This window comes from Magnolia sinica, chromosome 10 (assembly GCF_029962835.1).
Source record: "Magnolia sinica isolate HGM2019 chromosome 10, MsV1, whole genome shotgun sequence".
Lineage (NCBI taxonomy): Eukaryota > Viridiplantae > Streptophyta > Magnoliopsida > Magnoliales > Magnoliaceae > Magnolia > Magnolia sinica.
Genome location: NC_080582.1, coordinates 60,218,202 through 60,233,090, shown reverse-complemented (window position 1 = coordinate 60,233,090; position 14,889 = coordinate 60,218,202). Strand labels below are relative to the sequence as shown.

Genomic DNA, 14,889 nt, shown 5'->3' with positions numbered 1-14,889 from the left:
GCAAACTAATCTTCATGTTAAGGGTCTTTCTTATTTTGGGATACTCTTGATCTTAATAGGGTTTGACAGTTTACACATATAACTAATTACACCCTAAGCACACAATACACAACTTCACTATATTCTAAATATCATTCACCTCCAATAGAAGGATAGTCAAATACATGCTCAAGGATGAGCCTACCCCAATCCTTTTTTTTTCATTTTACTTGGATCTTAGATAGATGTTAGGTTTCACTTCCCAAAACTCATCACGAGTTTAGGCGAATGGATTTGGTCGTGGGTTTTCTTCCCATAGATGCGAGTGTGATTCCCCTCCTCGTGGATTACCTATCAGGAGTTGGGGTGAATGACTTTGGTCGTGGGTTTGCTCCCCACAAACATGAGTTTTATTCCCCTCCATGTGGATTACCTGTTATGAGTTTGGGTGAACGACTTTGGTCATGGGTTTACTCCCCACAGACACAAGTTCGATTCCCCTCCCCGTGGATTACTCGATGCACGTGGTGTAACAGGGGAAGTTTTTATTTATTTATTTATTTTATAATCCTCACGTCTGTAAACTCACCCCACACGACTCGACTCGGGGCTGACTCGACCCAACTCGGTACTTGCGACCGAGTCGGACTAAGTTTGGGTTTGTCCAGGCCAGACCCGGACTTAGATTGGGTCAAGCATGCTGGGCTTGGTACCGAGTTGGGTCAAGTTTGGGTCAGGACTATTTCAAAACTGGGTCGAGTCGGTTCAACCCTAACTTGGTCCGACTCGACTCATTGCCATGTTCTACACGTTGTGTATCAGGGAAAGTTTTTATTTTTAATCCTCACGTTTGAATATTCCTGAAATTTTAACATTCAATAGGCGTATGCTCATGACGCTTAACGACTAAGTTCGATTCCCTCTCCGTGGATTTTTATATGCACATGGTTGGCTGGTGAATGCGTGCATCTGCATAGAATGGTCTTGCCTTAAATGGACAGGGACACCCTGTCTTTATAAAAAAAATCCTTCCCAAAACCGGTTATGAGTTTGGGCAAATGACTTTGGTTGTGGGTTAGCTCCCCATAGAGGCGAGTGTGATTCCCTTCCTCGTGGATTACCTATCACGAGTTAGTGCGAACGACTTTGGTCGTGGGTTTGCTCCCCACAGACATGAGTTCGATTCCCCTCCCTGTAGATTATTCGATGCACGTGGTGTAAATGGGGAAGTTTTTTTTTTTTCAATTTACATAATCCTCACATGTGGAGACCCGCCACACCTGACCCGACTTGGTGTTGACTCGACCCAACTTCGTACCTATGACCGGGTCGGCCTTAGTCTGGGTTAGTCCAGGCCAGACTCGGACTCAGATCGGGTCAAGCATGCTGGACTTGGTACCTAGTTGGGTCAAGTTCAGGTCAGGTCTTTCAAAATCAGGTCGAGTCGGATCAGCCCTTCAACCCTTACTTGGTCTGACTCGACTCGTTACCCTGTTCTACACGCTGTGAATTAGGGAAAGTTTTTGTTTTTAATCCTCACATTTGGATATTCCTGAAATTTAAACTTTTAATTTCAGTGTTCACTATTAAGTTTACGCCTGTCCATTCCTTTCAAGCTTAATCCCACCCTTATAGGTGTATGCTCATGATGCTTAACGACTGAGTTCAATTTCCTCCCTGTGGATTTTTAGATGCTCGTGGTTAGCGAGTGATTGCGTGCATCTGCAGGGAATGGTCGGGGACACCCTATCTTTAAAAATTAAAAAAAAAAAAAAAAAACTTTCCCAAAACCCGTCACGAGTTTGGGTGGATGGCTCTGGTCTTGGGTTTGCTCCCCACAGACACGAGTTCATTTCCCCTCTCCGTAGGTTACCGGTCACGAGTTCGGGAGAACGTCTTTGGTCGTGAGTTTGCTCTCCACAGACATGAGTTCGGGAGAATGGCTTTAGTCGTGGGTTTCCTCCCCATAGACATGAGTTTGGGAGAATGGCTTTGGTCGTAGGTTTCCTCCACATAGACACGAGTTCGATTCCTCTTCCCGTGGATTACCCTTCTTGAGTTTGGGTGAACGACTTTGGTTGTGGGTTTGCTCCCCACATACACAAGTTTGATTCCCCTTCCCGTGGATTACTCGATGCACGTGGTGTAATAGGAGAATTTTATTTTATTTTTAATCCTCTCATCTGGAGACTCCTGAAACCCTCAATTCTATGTTCACTATTAAGCCCACGCCCAACCATTCCTTTCAATATTCATCCCGCCCTTATAGGGGTAAGCTAGTGATGCTTAATGACTGAACGAGAGCTTCGTCTGTTAATGAATAACGGATTGACTCCGTTGTTGGCATTACTTTGTTTTTCTCTCCTTTCCTATTAGCGAGTTCCGATGCACGCTATCACTAATAAGAGGATGTCATATCTGCTGAAAAATGGAGCCCTAATCTAGTAGGGTGCACTATAGTGCAATTCGGGCGGCCCTGGCTTATAGCTCTCTTCATTAGGTCGTCGTATTTTGCAGTGGTGACAACCGAAGCATGGGAGCTACTCCTAAACCAACAAAATTACATAAACAACATGGCTTTTCCAGTCAAAGCCTTCGGCCCGAACTTCAATATATAGATCTTTTTTTTTTTCTTCAAAGTGGATTTATTAGGGGCCAAGCTTGCCCAACCCCTCGAAGTGGCTTAACATCTGGTGTTGGTTGACCGGCTCTTATTGCCTATAATATGTTCTCTCGACCAAAAAGTCAGTCTACATCCCCTATTCAAATTTGAAATCCTGCCTTGCCTCTTATCACTTCACTCCTTCCCGTGATCATTTTCAGGTTTTGCTTTGTCCTAGACGATGGGGTAAGGTCACATGAATGTGCACACAACTTACTTTTATTGGACTATCTTCAATAGGCAAAATCACACACCACTTTACACAAGGGTTGATTAGCCGTGGAATCAAAGTAATAACCATCGATCTTTAATTAGGATCAAGACAAATAAGAACAGTCGGACTCTTACTTGAAGATGAAGTTAGGCTTGGATAAGGACACTAGTTGGATTAAGAAGTCACTCATAAAAAAATGCCTTTTTTTTGGCGTCTAATCAACATGGTGGATGGGTTGAATGACATATGGTATGCCTCACAATGATTGACTCCACCTATTTAGATAAAATAGGTAAAGGCTATTTTGGTTATTTCAATCCCTAAAAATTTTGTTTAGGGAAAGTCCAAGGCTTGTTTGGTGCAAGTTAAGAATGAATTATCATATTTTCTTTAGGTTGGTTTTTCTTTTTACAAATCTTCTCCAGTACTTTGAACTTGAGAATGTGAATGATATTTGCATCTTGAATTGCAAGCATGACGCAAAAAGAGCTTAATATGTTTACCGGTGAGTGCATGATTATGTTTTCAGATCTTTCCTAATAAGTTGTTTTGATTTTTACAACCAATGTGGCTGTTTCCAGCACAATGAAATTGGCCTTTCAGTAATATTCTACGGATACAATGCAGTTTGGTTGTATTCCCTTATTGACTTTGTTTTTAACAGTATTTCCAGTCTTCCTTTAGAGTCATAGATTCTGCTTAATTTTTATTCTTGTATTCCAGTCGTCCTTTAGAGTCATAGATTCTACTCAACTTTGTTTTTAACAAGCAGTGTGGGGAAGAAAATGGTGATCTTTTCTCCTTTGCTATGGAACACTTCCTAACATGCATAAGAGAGGTATGCACAACCACATTCCGTCACAGGCATGCACATGCCTGCACATGCACAAGAGAGGCATGCATGTGTCGTGCCTGCAACCACCGATTTTTTAAACCAATTTGGTTGTACACACACAACACATGATCCGAGTTCAGTCGTATTTTCCTTGAAGAATGCTTGTATGTGGTGTAATGCACAGGGACTGCATGGGGCAAGTGGCAAATATGGGCTAATCAAGACTGTTCATCTAGTGGGGCATGGTGTGGATCAACTCTGCCGTTGAGATCCAGCTCTGCCAAAAATCTCAGTGAGTCAAGGCTTCGACCATCTAATTGTTGTGAGTTTTAATCCATTGTTCTATGTTGTAGCCCTTCTGGTTTAATATTTTGCACTAGTTGATCCTTATGGTGAGGCCAACCCATTGGAAGGGTTGAATTTCGCATTCAATTAGGCCGAATTGAGTTGGGTTCAGGCTGGGCACCTTGGGTTAGAATTCTGGTCGGGTCAGGTTGCGGATTGGATCCTTTCAAGTATGAATGGGCCCAGCTTGCGTTCGACCCAACTCAATCCGCCCGAATTGCACCCTAATGTAGCATCATGCTCATATGATTTAATTAAAAAGGAATTTTTTTCTTCAACTTCTTTATCCAAACTGTTTCTTATTCCAATATGTCATGAACTTCTTGTAGCTTATTTGGATTCATCTTTCTACATAATTTTATCTACTCTGCAATATCTACTTCCAGAGGCTCTATCATGTCAGCTATCCATTTGTATTTGTAAGCAAGGGACTGAATTTTCTTAGAGAGAAGTCTTCCTTCTTAGCACAACTCTTGTAGTATTTGCACTGGCTGGTGGTATCCTGGCTAACATGGACTGTTATGATATATGCAAGCTCTGCTGTGAATCTAGGAAACTGTCAGAAACTGCCACTACTATATCACGAGCATGCACCTATACAGGAAGGAGATCTAGTCCACACTTGGGTGGATGGAAAATTTATCCTTGTTTACACCATATGTGAGGTATATGATGATGTGCAGATCATTTTTAATAACTACGATTGTCCAATCACCTAAAATCTAGTCCCATGATCAGTTCATGATTGTCCACGATGTAAGAACGGTTTGGATTATCATATGAATACGCTACATGAGGAATGTAATGGCATTATATATGTTATTAAACATGGACAAGAAATTTACTTGCCTATCAATATCTTATGTTATTGGAGCACAATTTTGCGTATAAGTATTGGACTCTTATATTATTGGAGGCATGCACTCCACATCAATATCTACTCGTGTACATGTTGCAGATTTTCTTCCACTAATCTGTTCATGTATTTTGTTCTCTTTCTCTGCACTTCTGATGCATACTGTAAGTATGTTGTCTGATCCTGCTTGTATGTGTGAAGATTTTGGATCAATATCAAGAGTCATGTGATTCTTGATCCATGGAAGGTGCTAAGTGTTGGAAACTTGCCTGAAGTGTAGCTTCTATCTGCTATTCTATGGGTGGTTTTGTTGCCAGAGCTGCAGTTGTCCACCCACATTTAAGGAAGTCAGCAGTTGAGACTGTTCTCACTCTTTCAAGTTGACACCATGTTAGCTTCTTTACTCTCTTCATTGTAGTTATAAATCTTTCTTCTTCATATTCCAGTCACTACATGCCTAACAAAATTGAACAACTTATACAGGTTACCTCCTATGGCATTGTGGTCGTCTTTGGGTCATTTCTTTTCACAAGTCAATAGAGAATGGGAAAAGGGTTATGAGGTCCAGAGAACTCAGAGAGGCAAGGTGTCAGATCCTACACTCTCTATTTTTGTTGTCATCTCCGTTTCTGTTGGTATCTGTGATTACCAGGTTTCATCCTTAGACCCATTTAAAAACGCCTTTGTTTTTACATTTTATACGTACTAGTTATGTACCTCTAACATAATTTTGTTCATTTCAATAGTTTTTCTACACCTTATGCTTTTATTAATGTGAATAAGTTGTTTCAGGCTGGGTTCCACACCACATAAAGTGTGGGGACAATACCTTCCTAGGGCACATCATGATGTTTTCTTGCCATCCAACCTGTTCATAAGGTCACACCGACCAGGATGAAGGGAAAACACAGATATCAGCTTGATCCATTACTTTCATGGCCCCCTAGAAGTTTTCAATTATATGCGATCAATCTCCAATGATTTCTGTGGTGATGTCTACTTTAACTTTGGGTCTACTACATTTTTGGGCTCATGACCTAAAAAAATATGAACGGTATGGATCTAACACATACATTATGGTGGGGCCCACAGAACTTTGTTACATCAACACGGTACCCACGGAGGTGTCCTGTTAGGAAATCCACCTTGCAAATGGATTTCTTTCGAAAGCCTTTACAGGAAGCTCCTGCAATGGGAAGCTAGATGGGGCCCAACATGATGTTTATGAGAAATCCACCCTGTCCACTCGTTTTTCCATATTTAGGACATGAGACAAAAAATGAAGCATATCCGAAACTCAAGTGGGCTGCACGAAATGAAATAGTGGGTAGGGAACTGCCTACTCTTGAAACCTCCCTAGGGTCCACCGCGATGTTTAATGCAAGAACTATAAATAAAAGAACTAGTGCTTAGATATGCATGCAGTTCACTACATCAGAAACATGCTAGCTTGCCAAATTACCAATGTATGTTCTTGGTATCACTTGCAAAGAGTTGTGCTTTTGGTGTGCCTTTATCATTGTGCAAGTATTCTAGCTTGTCGGTATGGATATATGAGCAAATAAAGAATATGTCAATGGACGGCTGAAAAATAGACATGGCGATACATAATTATATTTTCAAAATCAAAAGATAGATTCAAAAGATAGACACACTGAAATTTATTAACAGTTGTATTACTTGGTTAAGCTTTCAATTGTATGGATTGTGATGATCTATTATGCTGATTCTGTTTGATGTAAATTGAGTCTCTAACATAAACTGACACAATAATGGTAACTAATGTATATTTTATTTTGGGTAAACTGATTTTATTTTCAGTTTTATGGTCAGTATGCTTGTTTGTAGATCAATCAATACAGGCATTTCTGGTTATGAAACTTTTAAGATTAACGTGTGTAGCTGATCTTTATGCAACTTTGGTATGGATGTCCTACCCTGGTGAGTAGTTTATTTTGTCCATAATGCACACTGACAGTGAAGAGGTTCTCTGGCAAATAGACGTGGATAGAATGGTTTTTCTTTTTACAATTCTTCTCGAGTACTTTGAACTTGAGAATGTGAAGGATATTTTCATCTTGAATTGCAAGCATGACACAAAAGAGGCCTTTCAGTAATATTCTACGGATACAATGCAGTTTGGTTTTATTCCCTTATCAACTTTGTTTTTAACAGTATTACCAGTCTTCCTTTAGAGCCATAGATTCTGCTTAATTTTTATCCTTGGATTGTAGTGTTCCTTTAGAGTCATAGATTCTGCTCAACTTTGTTTTTAACAGTGTGGGGAAGAAAATGGTGATCTTTTCTCCTTTGCTATGGAACACTTCTAACATGCACAAGAGAGGTATGCACAACCACATTCCGTCACAGGCATGCATGTGCCTGCACATGCACAATAGAGGCATGCATGTGTCGTGCCTGCAACCACCCATTTTTGAAACCAATTTGGTTGCACGCATGCAACACATGATCCGAGTTCAGTCATATTTTCCTTGAAGAATGCTTGTATGTGGTGCGATGCACAGGGACTGCATGGTGCAAGTGGCAAACATGGGCTGATCAAGACTGTTCATCTAGTGGGCCATGGTGTGGCTCAACTCTGCCAAAAATCCCAGTGATTCAAGGCTTCGACCATCCAATTGTTGTGAGTTTTTAATATGGGACTAAATATCTAATGGTCTGAGTGGATCTTACATGACCATCATGGTGGGACCCATCAAAATCAAGAGTTGTGCGTACAATTCCCTTCTTTCTAAACAATCTTTATGGTTGGAGACTTGAATTTTGGTAGGGTCCACCATGATGTGTATGCAAAATCCACTCCCATCATTAGATGCCTAATCCTAGTTTAGGCCCAGGGCCAAAAAATCAGGCTGACTTGTGATTCAGGTGGGCCACTCCAAAGAAAACAATTGGATCACCTTGTATGGTTGTCATTTAGCTTGTCCTTGGTTTCTATAAGAGACCCATTGTACTATATATTGTATACATCATCGAAACCTTTCATTAAGTGAGCCCCATAATGTACGTGTTAGATACACATCGTCCTTCATAGGCCTTTCAAGCTAACTTGTGATTAAGGTGGGCCACACCAAAGAAACAATTGATCTGAGCCTTTTTGTGGTCCCAAGAAGTTTTCAAAGGGGTGTGGTCCACTTGACCTACAAATTTGTCTCATTTTTTATGCCATGCAATAAAATGATTTGGAAACATGGATGGGCGGTGTGAATCTAACACATACATTATGGGGCTCACATAAGATCCGTGCTGTGGAAAATGTTGTGCTTTCTTCGATCCTGACGCAATCGGTGTCGTTACGAATCTCTACCCTACCCATGGGCAAAGCAAAGCCTGGCCAAAAGAAACTTCGGGCCAAGCTAGTAGTTCTATGCACAACTCAAAGGCAAGTCGAGCTAGTCATGTATCCCACCACCGATTTTAGGACAGAGTGTGATAGGTCACATGTTGATTTGAGGTAGAGCCTGATAGACCATATGGATTATGCTTGAGCTAGTCATGTATCCCACCACCGATTTTAGGACAGAGTGTGATAGATCACATGTTGATTTGAGGTAGAGCCTGATAGACCATATGGATTATGCTTGGAACCTAACAGTCTTCATGTCAAGCTTGGAACCTAACAGAGAGAGAGAGAGACTTTCTACTCCCTCCTAAGAGTCTTCCTGTCAAGCTTGGAACCTGACACAGAGAGAGAGAATAAATTATAAAACCCCGGATCACTCCATGACTGAGATTGTCAGTGTTACTATGTGTATGATGCATGCGGATCCACCCACACCGGAGTGCACAACCCTTTTTTTTTCCCTTTTTTCTTATGTGGACATTCAAAAAGTGTAATAACTATTGAACAACCAAGGTAAAAAATTTGGCTCATTCATCAGGTAGTGTACCAAAAAATAATATGATTGATGACTTGCCCAATTCACATGCGACTCATCCAAGTCTTGTCTAGAATCAGGACCAAATGAGTCAATTGGAGTTGCTAAGTCAAAATACAATGATGAGGGGATTTTTTTTTTTTCTCTGTTGATGTAGTTCTCTACATCAGAAACATGCTAGCTTGCCAAATTACCAATGTATGTTCTTGGTATCACTTGCCAAGAGTGGTCCTTTTGGTGTGCCTTTATCATTGTGCAGGTATTCTAGCTTGTCGGTATGGACATATGAGCAAACTAAAGAATATGCCAATGGACGGCTGAAAAATAAACATGGCGATGCTTTCATCCAAGGGAATAATGGTAACATATGTTCATTTTTACTACTAAATGTGATTTTTACTTTTGATTGATGAGGGATGGGGACCAGGGATTGATGACTTACCCAAGTCACTCATCCAAGTTTCATCTGGAATCAGGACCAAATGAGTCAGTTGGAGTTGCTAAGTCAAAACACAATAATGAGGGCATTTTTTTTCTTTGTTAATGCACTACATGCCAACTTGCTGAGTTACCAACATATGTTCTTGTTCTTATTATTGCATACTTAACTTTCTTTTGTTTTCTTTTCTTTTTTCTAGTGTGGGGTTACTAAAGAGCATGAAGACAACGAGGTATGAAATAATCCATGAAGATAAGGAAAGCATTTTCTTTTGAACTTTGCTTACTACTTACCTTATATTAGGGCAATGAAGAGGCCAGATTGGCCTGTGGGTTTCGAGTTCCCAACTTGAATGAGTTGGGCTTGGACCTTAACTAGACCCGCTGATGGGCCTAGGCCAGATGTACGCTAGGTCGGGCTGGCCTTCGGGTCAATTGACCCAACCTGCTTTTGACGTAGATTCAGACTATTCTATTGAGTAGGAGGTTGGGTTCTGGCTAGACATGGCCATTTACTTAAATGGGTCAAGCTTGACTTGAACCCTACCCACTCGCATAGGTTATTAATGAGTTGGGCTAGATGACCCGACTCAAAATCCGAAACAAAATAAAGAAAAGTATTGGTAAGTCCATTGTCTAGACCTGAAGATTTCTTAATGGGTCCAATTTATTGAACTTGAACTTGTTAAAATTGGGTTGGGTTCATCGGGTACTCTTGTCCTTGAAATCTTAATGGGTCCAATTTATTGAACTTGAACTTGTTAAAATCGGGTCGGGTTCATCGGCTGCCCATTGACAACCCTACCAACCCACCCTAACATGATCCATGTGATAAACAGATCATATTTGGGTTGGGGGCTAGTATCAACCGATTAAATGGGTCAGCCGCTTTAGATTTCAACCCAACGTAGACCGGACCCTAATTTTAATGGGTCAGGTATACATCCAAAACTCTAACTGGATTCTTCAATGGGTCCAATACAGGCACCCCTCAACCCGATATAAAAGGGTCATAAATCAAAATCACCCATTTTGAGATCTTTTTGGGGGACACCCATATACACGTATGAAGTTGGTGGGGCCCGGGCCTTCGTTTAACAATGAGGCCTTGGGCTTGAAAAGAGCTTGGCGGCCCAGCCCTAGTCGGTTGACATCCCTACCCACACCACGGGTGGATGCTGATGGGCACGGCTTGGCTGAGACCCAGAACTAGAGATGTAGTTGGTATACCCTGACCGAGGGCCAACAAGACTGGGACCACATCACAGGAAACAATGGTCGATTAAAATCATACTAGGGCTCACTGTAATGTTTACCCGCGAACAACCTGTTGATAAAGTCACACCTGAATGAAGAGAAAACACAAATATATCCAAAACTTTTGTGGCCTCACAAAAAGTTTTTAATAGCAATGACCTTATGTGCCCATCCAAATCGTTCATAAGGTCATTGCTATTGGGATGAACTGAAAACATAAAAATATATTAGTCCAATCCAAAACTTTTGTGGCCCTATAATGTTTTAACGCCCCACGAATATTTCAATGGTGGATATTCAATCCCCGCAGTTTCCTGTCATGTAGCCCAGTTAGAGGTTTTGAATCTGCCTCGTTTTGGTTTATTTGAGACTCGGAACTAGAGACGTAGTTGGTATACCCTGACTGAGGACCAACAAGACTGGGACCACATCACAGGAAACAATGGTCGATTAAAATCTTACTGGGGTTCAGTGTAATGTTTACCTGCGAACAACCTGTTGATAAAGTCGCACCTGGATGAAGAGAAAACACATATATCCAAAACTTGTGGCCTCACAAAAAGTTTTTAATAGGAATGACCTTATGTGCCCATCCAAATCGTTCATAAGGTCATTGCTATTGGGATGAACTGAAAACATAAAAATATATTAGTCCAATCGAAAACTTTTGTGGCCCTGTGAATGTTTTAACGCCCCACGAATATTTCAATGGTGGATATTCAATCCCCGTAGTTTCCTGTCATGTAGCCCACTTAGAGTTTTGAATCTACCTCGTTTTGGTTCATTTCTTAACATGATCTAGAAAAATGGATAATCAGTCTAGATGAATTCTTATAAACACCACGGTCCCACCTAGCTTCGTGTAGGGAACTTTCTACAACAGGGTGCCACAGGCAATTTTGGCAAAGCCACTTAATTGTGTGGGGTCCACATGAAGTTTGATGATTGAAGGTAGTGCTAGGCTCATGTGGGGTCCATAGGCAGTTTGATGATTGAAGGTAGTGCTAGTTAGTTTGATGATCAAAGGTAGCACTATTAATGAGCAAGGCCTGGGGTTAGCTGTTGGACCAGGCCTGACGGTTAGACTTATTCAAAATTTTAAATGTGTTTGCCTTGAGCCTTACCTGTTAACAACCCTAATGAAAGGCCGGCATGTGCTTTGTAAAATCCAAGGTACAAAATCAAATGATTGGAAACAGTGTACAAGCAATCCTTACCCTTCCCTTTATGTGGCCCACCGAAATCCCAGATAGGTCTTATTTTTTTGTGCCCTATGCCTCTTCTTCTTTTTTTTTTTTTTTTATAGAATTGGAGTGGTTTTATACATTACAAGCATGGACGTCTCCATCCCAAATGTTTCCTTTGGTGTAGCCCACTAGAAATCACAAGTCAAGTTGATTTCTTTTAATCTTAAGGAGCCCTCCAAATAGGCTGTAATCACCATATGATTCTTCATGCAAAAATCAGTGGCATTTACAAATTTATTGGACCTCACTTGTATCTTGCTATTTATCAGTAGTAAAAGTTGTTTTTGATGGTCTGGCCAACTGTATGATTAGATGGGGCAGATTTTTCAATAGGATTATCCTTGCTGTGGGGCCAACCTATTTGGAAGGGTGGGATGTTGCATTAGATTAATAGGTTGAAAGTTATCCAATGTGTGGACCATAACTCACTGGTTGGACTTGTTAAAAACACTTTCCGCCCACCCTTGATTTTTTATGGGGCTCTCCTGGATGTGTGCATGAGATCTACTCTGACAATTAGACATGTAATCTCATCACTTTAGTACCAAGGTCAAAAAAATCAGGCTGACATGTGATTTAGGTGGGCCACACTAAAGGAAATTGTTGGAATAAAGACATCCCCATGATTTTTATGGGCCCACCATCATGATTATATAAAAACCACTCTAACAGTGATTCTGGTGGGCCACACAAAAGGAAGAGGGTGTGCATTGCCTTGTACACTGTTTCAAATTGTATGGTCTGCCTGAATCATGGATGAGGCTGATTTGTGCACCTTAGACCTAGCATGGGTGACGCACCTGAATCAAAAGTTGCACCAATTGGATAGGATCGTCCACCCTTAAAGATACGGTCCACCAAAGTTGTGCCCCACTTCATATTGTATCTTCCAACAGGAAGTCATTGGTCCGCTTTCACTGACTCTAGGCCCAATGATACTGAGCCTGGGTGGGTTAGGTCTTGTTTGGTATGGACACAATTCTCAACTTAAAGAACTGAGGTTTCCAACACCACTGACATGTAAGAGAGCCTGTTTAATGTTTATAAACCATGCAACAGATGCGCAATGTAATCCATGCATTTGATGGGCCCAACCATCGTAAATGCTTAATTTGTCCCAAACTTAACTCAAAACCTAGATCTAAAGATCCCACGATCCCATGATCCCATGGGTACCTGAATTGAATTCAGGTTTTGATCCTCAAGAACTAGACTTAGGCCTGAACGGGATTCAAACCCAACAAGGCTCTAACCTGGTTAGCCTTGGTACAGTTTAGAACCCAACACCATTTGATAGCCCTACTTATTGTATGGGACATTTTAAATCAATTGACATTTAAGGACTCGTTAGACCCATCGTCCAAGTCTAGTTCTTAATACTCAAACCAGATCCAATTAGGTTCTCAAGCACTCAACGAGTACCCAGTGGGTCTTCGGATATAGGCTCAAGTTAGTTTTTAAGAGCATTTAAATGGTTGGGCCCACCCAACGGATGAGACACATGATGTGTAAACAGGCTCTTAAATGGCCTCTTGTATATGCATATGGTATAAAACCCCTTAGTTCTTTTATTAGAATGGTCGATATGTACAATTTTGCTATTAAATTTACCTGACTAGACCTGACCCACTATAACCAGGTCTGCCAACGTGACCCCACATGAACTCGGGTATACAACCTGATATCCTAGGTCCAATAAATGAGACAAGGACCTTTGCAACCACAATGCAGGATGACCCCAATATCTTTCCAATTAATCTCTATCGTCTATCCCTCCCTACACGAAAAGTGCTATTTCCAACTGCACATCTAGATGTGCATCGACAACTGACCTAAACCCCACCCGAACTAGAGATCCTCTATGTCCATACAACTTCCATGATAAAGGAAATTTAGGAACTGATCCTCTTGGCTACTGTTTCTAGATGACCTCTATATGGACAGTGGGATCTCTGATGAATGAGATTTTTTTTCCAAACAGCCCCCCTATAGCGAAAGCCTCCAGATAAAAAGTTTGGATCATTGCTTGATGAGCACAACGGTGAGCAGCTCCAGTATGCCTCAACCATTTCTATTTTTTCTTTTTCTTATTATTATTATTTTTTAAAAAAAAAGAGGTTTCCCCTCTCCTTGAGTGGATTGTTGATTTTAACACAACTGAATGTCCTTTTTTTTTTTTTTCTAAATGGGTTGATCAACCATGATATTGATATCTTGAATTTCAAGTTGAAGCCGTCTTCCTTAACTTTGTAGCTCAGAGCTTCTCAGTCTATTTTTTACGAGCATTTCCCCCAGTAAGATGCATGAGTTTTGGAGCATTCACTGTTATGGAAAGTTCTGTTGGACCATCAGAATCAGATGATTGGTTTGAAGTTTGGGCAGTTGCCCGTCGATGAAAAGCTGAGGGATGAATGACCCTGACTCATACCCGTGAGTTTTTGTTTTTCCCATGACAGTTGCAACATAATTATATTTTGGAGAATTATCCTATTGGGAGGGATGGTGTTGTGCAGTTATTTGCATTGCAAATTTGGCCAAGTTTGGATTTGTTGGGAGTCTAGAAACATGCACTTCAGTAATTTTATGTTTTTTGAGCATAGGTTTATCTTTTAACCATTGGTAAAATTCAAGTCAGGGTGTGGGTTATTTACTAGTTAGGTCTTAAACTCAATCCATTTCATGAAATAATCCTAAATATGCTTGGATTTGGTGGTGGCCACCGCTCAAGCATGGTCCATTTGCCACCCTCCTTAGAGGGGTGACAGTGGGTTGGGTTTGGCCTTGTTCAGTGTCAGCCCATGCCCAACCCATTTACTAAAAGGGCAAGAGGATATTAAAATAGACATTACCTGGTTTCTGTCAAAACTTTCGAATTTGTTGAAAGATTACCATGCTAGCTAAAAGAATATAAGATTATTCTACAGTCCAATTTTCTTGATTGCAATTGTTTGATCTTCCAATGTTTCTCTTCATATTTTCCAGTTGAAGGAATATGCATTTATGGATGGACATTGTTTTATAGAGATCCTTTTCGTTGACTGAAGAAAAGTATCTACTGAGGTTTGATGATGTTGCAAACACATTGAAATGCTAGGGAGATGTCTAACATATTCGGAATAGGCTTGCCAAATTGAAGGAGCGGCCTTAGATGGGAAAG

General features: G+C 40.8%; 1 protein-coding gene and 1 long non-coding RNA gene across 2 annotated transcripts in view; both read left to right on the top strand.

The window, feature by feature from the left end:
• Positions 1 to 7,544, top strand: part of LOC131216867 (condensin-1 complex subunit CAP-D2-like) — a 43,700-nt gene extending 36,156 nt beyond the window's left edge. Inside the window, exon 3 of the mRNA XM_058211466.1 lies at positions 7,417 to 7,544. Coding sequence (XP_058067449.1) covers positions 7,417 to 7,509 — 93 coding nt within the window. The 3' untranslated portion in view covers positions 7,510 to 7,544. The remainder of the gene's footprint in view (positions 1 to 7,416) is intronic.
• LOC131216869 (uncharacterized) lies at positions 3,982 to 5,536 on the top strand. The gene is made up of 3 exons (XR_009157072.1): positions 3,982 to 4,853; positions 5,114 to 5,281; positions 5,375 to 5,536. It is a non-coding gene; the product is annotated as an uncharacterized LOC131216869 (long non-coding RNA).
• Positions 7,545 to 14,889: the final 7,345 nt, after the last annotated feature.